Source organism: Leptonychotes weddellii, unplaced genomic scaffold (assembly GCF_054177405.1).
Source record: "Leptonychotes weddellii isolate Sample4059 unplaced genomic scaffold, ASM5417740v2 HiC_scaffold_7937, whole genome shotgun sequence".
Lineage (NCBI taxonomy): Eukaryota > Metazoa > Chordata > Mammalia > Carnivora > Phocidae > Leptonychotes > Leptonychotes weddellii.
In genome coordinates, this window is record NW_028049786.1 from 1 (window position 1) to 9,083 (window position 9,083).

General features: G+C 36.9%; 1 protein-coding gene across 1 annotated transcript; it reads right to left on the minus strand.

Annotated features, from left to right (window-relative positions):
* Positions 1 to 2,570: 2,570 nt before the first annotated feature.
* LOC102746916 (microtubule-associated protein 9) lies at positions 2,571 to 7,899 on the minus strand. The gene is made up of 6 exons (XM_081811482.1): positions 7,514 to 7,899; positions 6,334 to 6,502; positions 5,076 to 5,165; positions 3,499 to 3,660; positions 3,221 to 3,366; positions 2,571 to 3,040 (listed from the first exon to the last, which is right to left on the minus strand). Exons 1-6 carry the CDS (start codon positions 7,561 to 7,563, stop codon positions 2,890 to 2,892), a joined length of 768 nt encoding a protein of 255 aa, XP_081667608.1. The 5' UTR covers positions 7,564 to 7,899; the 3' UTR covers positions 2,571 to 2,889.
* Positions 7,900 to 9,083: the final 1,184 nt, after the last annotated feature.

Sequence of the window (9,083 nt, forward strand, 5' to 3'; positions counted from 1 at the left end):
AAAAAAAAAAAAAAGAAAATTGAAGTTCTTAGACTTCCATGTGGGGTATTTTTCCATTCTTTCTGCAAATAAATTGCAATAAGAAATTGGTAATTTGGAGGGCTAGATCTGTAACATATTGTGATTGGATGTTTTTATAAGTAGCATTATATTTGTCGAGATTATACTACATATCAAAACAAGTTATTTTCATTTTCAGCTTTGATTGATGAGTTTTTGTTCTCCAGAGGGCTGATTAGAATAAGAAAGTGACTAAATACCATAATAAACATAATGTACCTCACGGTGACTTAGTCATTAAGAAAATTCTATTCCATCTTCAAGAGTATGTGAAAATAAAACCGAAAAACATGTACATTTAGTTGCCCTGAGTGATCTGGCACAGTTGGTATGTTTCCTTGATAGAAGAAGAGTTTAATTTTTCTTAGAAGCAAGCACTCTTTAAGAGTTTAAGGAAGCCATCATGAAACACTACCTTCCTCATTCAAACCATCCAACCAATTTTGATCACTTTATTTTCTTACTGTTTTTCTGCAAGGAATTAGCATAAAGCAGCAGTAAAATCAATACGTAAGCAAGAAGAAATTCTGTTGGTATTTTTACTAGGATTACATTAAATTTGTAAATTACTTCAGGGAGCACTGACATCTATAACATCATTATAAGACTGAGTGTTTCTATCCAAGAGCAGTTTTGATCCATGTTCTCAAGTCTTTATTTGGGTCCTGCGGAAGTGCTCTAAAATTTTCTTCATAGTGGTCTTGCACATTTCTTAAGTTTATTCCTAAGTGCTTCATCTTTTTATCCTATCTTAAATAGCCTGCTTTGTGTCCTGCATGCCTCTCTAGCTACTGCTGGTTCTAAAGTTGATGTGAAAAAGTAAACAGTAACAGTCAGAAATACTTTGAAAGAAGAGCTATGAAGAAAGATTAACCAAAACAGATATGAAAATATATAAAGCCCTGATAATGAAACAGTATGGTACTGGAACATGTACCATGAGATTTGAGATTGACCACAGAACAGAAAGTCAAGAAACACCCTAAAATCTGAGAAGGTATCATATAACAAAGGTAGTACCTCAAATCAATGGGTAAAAGATAGGCTATTTCATAGGAGATGAGTTTGGAAAAAATAAAGTCCAAATCATGTATCTCAGTATTATCAAGGTAAATTACAAGTGAATCAAATGTTAAAATGTGAAGATATTAAGTCATAATGTTACTAGAAGGAAAATGGGAGCATTTCATTTAACCTCGAGTTATAAAGAAAGTTTTTTTCAACTACACTTGGAAATCAGAACCCAAAAGACTGATAAATTTGACACCAGAAAATAAAATAAAAATTTTCATGGCATAAAATACTATATGCAAAGTTGAGAGACCAACAAAGCAATGGGAAAAAAGTAGTTGTAACTCCTACCAGAAATGACAGGCTAATTGCCCTGGTATATAAACAAGCTTCTAAAAATCAAGAAAAAGACCAAGAGAAAAATGTGCAAAGTCTATGAATTAACAATTTACAAACAAAATTACAAATGACCCTTATACAAATGAAAGGCTGCTCAAGTTCAGTCCTAACCAGAGAAATACAACCACAGAATACCCTGGACAGGGATGCCTGGGTGGCTCAGTCGGTTGAGCATCTCCCTTCAGCTCGGGTCATGCTCCCAGGGTCCCGGGATCCAATCCCACATCGGGCTCCCTGCTCCGCGGGAGGCCTGCTTCTCCCTCTCCCACTCCCCCTGCTTGCGTTCCCTCTCTCGCTGTGTCTCTCTCTGTCAAATAAATAAATAAAATCTTAAAAAAAAAAAATACACTGGACAGTACTTTTAACTAGCAGATTGATGTGAATTCAAAATAGGTTTGACAAGAATTCCTACTGGAAAGAAACTCAACTGGATCCTAAAGCCAGTGGAGCAATTTTACACGTTTTGATTGCCGCAACATGGGATGTGCTAGCCACTCATACGAATGTGTCACGTACTCATGTATAAAGTACTTATTCATATGAATGCCTTACTTCGTCAAAAAATGATAAACATGCATATTTATAATGATACTTTAAGACAGAAACCAGTATTTTGCTTAACATCAATGAAAAATAACTATAAACATAGATACATTAAAACAAACAAAAAATATAAAAAACAAAATAATGTTAAGTCCAGCTAGACATTTTCCTCCCAAACTTCCTACTTACTTTCTTTCGCTAAACAACACCAAAACGAAACCTTCTCCTTGGGGTCATTAGAAAGAGCAAAAGAGAACTTAAAAAATGGAATAACCATCTCACTATTGAATTCAGTATTACTATGTGTCATGACAAGTCCCACCTAAAATAGTCTGGCATACCGTCAGCAGTGCACTTGTCAGCTCTCCATGATTTTTATTTATTTTTTTAAAGATTTTATTTATCTATTTGACAGAGAGAGAGACACACACAGCGAGAGAGGGAACACAAGCAGGGGGAGCGGGAGAGGGAGAAGCAGGCTCCCCGCAGAGCAGGGAGCCCGATGCGGGACTCGATCCCAGGACCCTGGGATCATGACCTGAGCCGAAGGGAGACGCTTAATGACTGAGCCCCCAGGCACCCTCTCCATGATTTTAGACGTAAGAATCGTTGCAAAGGAAGAACAGGTGTGATTGGTAAGTGACTGCCTGTCGGGATGCAGATAAGGGAGAACATTATGCCTGAAGTTTTAAGTCTGAGCGCTTGAGGGAATAGTAAAAGAATCAACAGAAATGAGTAAATCAAAGACAAAATGACAGACATGTGGAGAGAACGGATTCCACAATGCAGCTTCAGGTAAAAATGGTCAGTAGGCAGAGACAAAGAAAATTGGATGGAAAAGTCACAAGTAAAGTACATTCACAAGACACAAGAGCATTAACAGACAATACCCACCAGCCATTTTTCATATTCATCAATAGCTTGCTTATCTTTATCTTTTTTCTCTGCTCTTTTCAGTTCTTCTCTTCTTTTCTCATTTATTTTCTCTTTCTCCTTTTCTTTGAAAAAAGTGTCCTTCTTTTCATTCCTATGTAGGATAGTAGAGAACACTGGACGGTTAACGGGGAGGATATAATAAAGATTCCCTAATACATCCTTGCCATAATGAGATGGCGATGCGTTAGTAAGTTTCAAGCAAATAATCTTTTTAAGAGCCTAAAGCGTTATGCACTTGAAATCTACCAAAATAGCCCTCCTTTGGGATTACCATTTCTCAACGGCGGTTAGGTTATCTTTCCTTTTCTCAGCAATCGTTTCCTCCTCTTTCTGCTTCTTTGCTCTTTCATATTCTCTCTCCTTCTTATTTTTCTCTCTAAGATATTCCATTTTTTTCTCCTTCCATCGTTCAAAGGCCTGAAAAAGTTCATAACGATTTTCTTGTTAACTGTGAAAGTGATCACGGAAGAAGAGCCACAGCTCATCACTAATCTACAGTAGTCAGAGAAGGCGACATGATGCAGGCAGGGACGCCAAGCCACTGAGTACCTGCAGCGCTTCTCCCTTTCTCACGGCATTTTCTTCCTCTGTTCTCTTCTTGTTTTTTGCCTCAAGCCTTTTTTGGGCAGCTATTTTCTTTGCTTCCTTTTCTTTCATAGCCTTCCAGGCCTCAAAGGATGCTAACGCTTCTTCTCTCTTAGCAGCTCTTTTCTATTTCAAAAAAATAAGAGACGGACGTGTGTGTATAAACAGACGGACAGACAGCGGTAGATACAGACACACACATACAGATTGTGTTGAATTCCCTTCATAGTCATCATTTCTAGATATTGTTTTTCAAAGCAGGTAACTTCTTTAGAATGGTTGGGACAAGTGGATTTAGAAAAAAAATGTTATCGGAATTATTCATTGCAGTTTAAAATGTCCTTTTCTAAAATCATTTATCAGATATTGATCTGCTATTCACGGGAAAGAACTCTTTTTTGGAAGCGTACTATACAAATGTTATCAAAATAAACTATAATAGGCTAAGTGCTACTGCAAAATGCTCATTCCATTACAAGAAAAAGATCAGGAAAGTTCCAGGCTTATAAAGTAAGTCAGAGTGAGGTCAACCTGCCAAGTCACGCAGGAAGCCCTGGATCTTTGCTTTGAACCCGAGTTTGGACTGACATCAAAGCATAAACCTGTTAAAAAATAAACGCAGCCCGAATGTTGAAACTGGGTGCCAGACCGGAAAAGATGTAGGTGAGGGTTCGGTGAGAATGTTATTACTTGATTTACCGCCATCTAATCCCATAGTATTCTTTGTCTTACTGCTTAACGCTAAATGACATGAAGACTTATAAAGAGAAAACATGCTTTAGAAGTAAAGGTACAAGCCACCTCAGCGAGGTGCGAACAGGACATGAGAAGGTGTCGGGCACTGGGCACAGCCATCTAAGGCCGCAGAGGTGCTGATGGGGACGCAGGCGCACCCATGCATGGCTGCTCCATGCGGTCCCGGGCACTGGGGACCCGGGGTTCCTTCTAAATCCATTTAGTACTTGGCATCAGAGGGAAGGGCTTCTAGTTTAGAAGTCGGGAGGGAACTAAGCCTGTTTGGGCCCCCAGGCAGGAGTTAGAGGTAGAGACCGAAGTACAGGCCAGACTGAAACAAGAGTCAGCTACAGTGAGTGGGAAGGATACTGGTCAAGAGCCCAGGTAAGAGCTGGTCTTAAGGATACATATAAAATTCAAGGTGGAGAAGAGGAAAACTGGAGGTTCCTACCTGATGACCCTTTATGTTCTTGGCTAAGCTATAAGATTGAAGTCAATTTTTAACAGTGAAAAGTAAAGTAAGAGTGAATAGGAGGTCACAAGTAATAATAAGTTCCTAATCAGTCGTGTCAAATCTATTCCACACATATAAAACCAGAAATCTCTGAGCATGTTTTTATGTAAGATGGCTATATTTATATCAAACTAAAAATGTGTGAAGTACCAGAGAAATAAAATCAGTGATCAATTCTTTTATATTACATGTTATTTTGCCATTTAAAAAAAGACTGGATTTAGAAATGTTACTCAGATATTTCACTGACTTAAAAACCCAGAATATTTTCCACTTCTATATTTCAGAATACCTGTTCATTTTGGATCCTTAAGTTTTCACTTTCGATCCTTTTAATTCTGTGCATTTCATGTAAATACACATTTTTCTTTAATAACCACTCCTGTGAAAACAAGAAAAACAGTATGTAATATTCAGGATGCCTGGGTGGCTCAGTTGGTTAAGTGTCTGCCTTCAGCTCAGGTCATGGGATCCAGTCCTACATCAGGCTCCCTGCTCAGCGGGGGGTCTGCTTCTCCCTCTGCCCCTCCCCACACTCATGATGCCTCTCTCTCTCTCTCTCACTCTCCCTCGAAAAAATAAATAAATAAAATCTTAAAAAAAAAAAGTATGTAATATTCAGTTTCCCAAATGAATCAGAATTCTTATCCATTTCTGAAATATTTGACAGAATTTTTATTTTATTTTAAGATTTTATTTATTTATTTGAGAGTGAGGGGGAGAGAGAAAGAGAGAGAGCAGGAGCAAGGGAGAGGGGCAGAGGAAGAGGAAGAAGCAGACTCCCTGCTGAGCAGGGAGCCCGATGCAGGACTCAATCCCAGGACCCTGAGATCATGACCTGAGCTGAAGGCAGACACTTAACCAACTGAGCCACTGAGGCACCCAAGAAATTTTAAAAGAGCAAAACACAAAATTTAGAAGTTCTATATAAACTAGTATCATTTTTCTTTTTCTGATAATATTCTAATATATAAAGATGAGCATGAGTTAAGAAAATAAACCTTATCTTTCTTAGTTTTAACAACAGACTTCAAAGATTGAATATAATGGCTACATAAGTTAACATTTTTCTCTGAAATTTACAAGTACAATTTTCTAAAGTGTACTATTTTGTATAACAAACAAGACAAAAAAAAAAAAAGGACCTCTTCTGGAACTGTGTAAAAATCAGGAAAGTCTTTTTCTGTGTAAGCTTAATGCAAAGTCTCGGGAAAAAATTAAAACTCTTTTTATTCTTAACAATATACATTTTAAGGAGAAAAAGTATAAAAACACATATAGACCTTAACAGTATTTTTGCTTTTATCGTATTTTTGTAAGTTGCTATGGCGTATTCTCTTAAACAACCACGAATCAGTTAAGCAAAGCTTGGAAGGAAAAAATTTAATAAAAAAAACCTTTGGGTTGCTGAGGTATTATAAAAGAACATCTCTCCCAATAAATTAAGTATTAAGCCACCATTTCTGACAGGGTCGTTTTATTCCTTGATAAACAGGTAACCTTATTACGTGATCAGTTCTTCATTTTTTGTTAGATGTTTTCCTTTTTACCTGGTAAACAACTGCCCTTATGCTGTCTGCTCTTTCAGGTTCTACATTCTGTTTCTGTGAAGGCTTTTGATCCAAGACTTTCAAAGTCCCTAAATAGTGAGAAGAGGTGGTTGTTGATGGAGGTCTCCTTATAGAACTAGATTTCTTTAAAAATTCAGAGGTCATTAACCTGAAAAGATCCAAATAAATCAACATAAAATATTACAGTTGCACTTGGTAGAAGAAAAATTCATTAGAATTTGCAATTACTATATTTTAAATTATATTGTAAATTAATAAATTATAAGTACTTTGAAAGTGATGATAAAAAAGGACAATGATAGTTTTTTCTTAGTCTACTAAGAGCTTCAAACTGATTGCTCTTTCAAGATATTTATAATTAGAACATTTTTAAAAAAAATGGACTACATCTCAAGTTACATGGAAAAAATAATATTAATAAAGCAGATTTTAAGTCTCTTGTATCATTTTGTTACAAAAAACAACTCTAAATATAAAGTTAGAATAACATCCTCTATTTCAGGGGTTGGCGGGAAAATATGGCCCATGATCTGGTTTTGTACAGTTTATTTCATAAGTTTCTGCACCACAGCTGTTTCCCGGCTACACCAGCAGAACTGAGTAGTTACAACAGCGACTGTACGGCCTACAAAGTCTAATACATGTAGTAACTGGCAATTTACAGTTAAAGTTTGCTGACTCTTGTTTTATTTGATTTATGATAATTTAAAAGACTGAGAAGGTTTTGAGTAGCATTTATGAGTTAGGCATTCATTATCCTCAGTGTGAATGAAGCAATATAGAGTCTTATCATTTCAATAAGCCAACTTAGTCCATAGAACCTCAAGGTTTTAAGTACAGTTTCCATGTGTGAGACAAAGGTAGTTAATAGAGAAATATAATGCTGGACTTCTGCTCTATTACTGTGTATGTGCTGTCTGAGGAAAAACAGGAAAGCAACTCTATCCCAGGAACTATGTATAGAGAACCTCTAATCAACTCCTTTTCATAAAGGAATATGATCAACTGAGGAGTTTTATCATGAAGTAACTACTTCATTCAATTCATGAGATGGGAATTTAAAGAAAGTCAGATAATACCAAATGAAATTCACTTTACAGAAGTTAAATTAAAACTAGCTTTATTGGAACATACACTTGGATAATGATAGCTTTATTACCTGCCAGATGCACTGGATGCTCTATTATTTGTTGACTTTTTATTCTTCATATTTCTGTCTTCAATGGTTTTCTATTAAAAAGAAAATACCATAGATGGATTACTCACCATAATTATCACAGTTAGGCTTAGAGGCCAAACTGCCAGGGAATCAATGTTCTTAAAGCATCTACTATGTCAAGTACAGGAGCCTCTGGAAACTCGTAAGGATACTACATTTTAGAGAGTGTTGACGGACATGAAACACAAAATCGAAAGTGAGTCACGACGGAGATAAACTAGGGTCCAGTGACAGTCACTACGGTGAGGGGTTATGTTAATGACAGTGACCAGGGAAGGCCTACCCGAGGTCTTGACAGCAGCGCTAAGACAAATGATGGGAAGAAAGAGGCCACATGAAGGAAGGTCTGTGGGAGGAAAGAAAGAAGCAGTGAATGTCAAGAGCCTGAGAGGGGAAGGGGCTTGATGATTTTGAGAAACAGAAAAAGGTGAATGACGCTGAAGCACAGTGAATGGCAGTGAGAGTGGATGAATATGGTCAGAGAAGAATCGCGTGAGGTCCTGAGGATGCGGGGAGGAGTTTGCATTTTATTCTAAGGAAGACAATCCAACCAAGAGACTTTAGCAGGGGAGTGATGTGATTCAGACTTGAGGAAGATCCCACAGGAGGGAGTATGGATAAAGCCAAGGATTCAATCAAAAGAAATGTTACGATCTTACTTGTTATACAGAAATTGGCTGTTGTTATTTAGAACGCCTCTATTAGACATTTCTAGGATCATGTCTATAAGTTCCAGAATACCCTTTTTCTTTTTATGGAGTAACCTCTTTACTTTACACAGTTAGACAGGTGCTAGCATTGAAGTGAGACCACAGATGTAAGCACATCACTAACTTGGCATGAGTGACTTTTCCTAAAGAAAGTGGTTAGGAACAATAAATCTGGAACATGGTTTAATGAACCTTCCCCATAAATTTTAACACAAAGCACTGATATTCTGTATTATACAAGTCCTATTCAACCACAGGTTTTCAACTAGCACTGTTATCTTCCTCAACAGTAAGTATACATAGTTACCAGCTAACTATAGCTATAAGGAATAAAGACTAAATTCAAGAGAAATAAAAACTAAAAATGCTATACCATAAATCTTAAAAATATAGTATTCTGGTACATTATAGCTAGGTGACAAGTAATACTACACACTGAAACTGTGGTTCTCAAGGTTATAATAATAATAATAATAATAATAATAATAATAATAAATAATAGTTTCTGATAATAATCTTGTCCATCCATTTAAACAAGCAAGATGTTGATAAACATTTCTTAAAGATTTTCCTTAAAATTTGTAAAATGTTTAAAAATGATATCTAGGGCGCCTGGGTGGCTCAGTTGGTTAAGCGACTGCCTTCGGCTCAGGTCATGATCCTGGAGTCCCGGGATCGAGTCCCGCATCGGGCTCCCTGCTCGGCGGGGAGTCTGCTTCTCCCTCTGACCCTCCTCCCTCTCATGCTCTCTGTATCTCATTCTCTCTGTCTCAAATAAATAAATAAAATCTTTAAAAAAA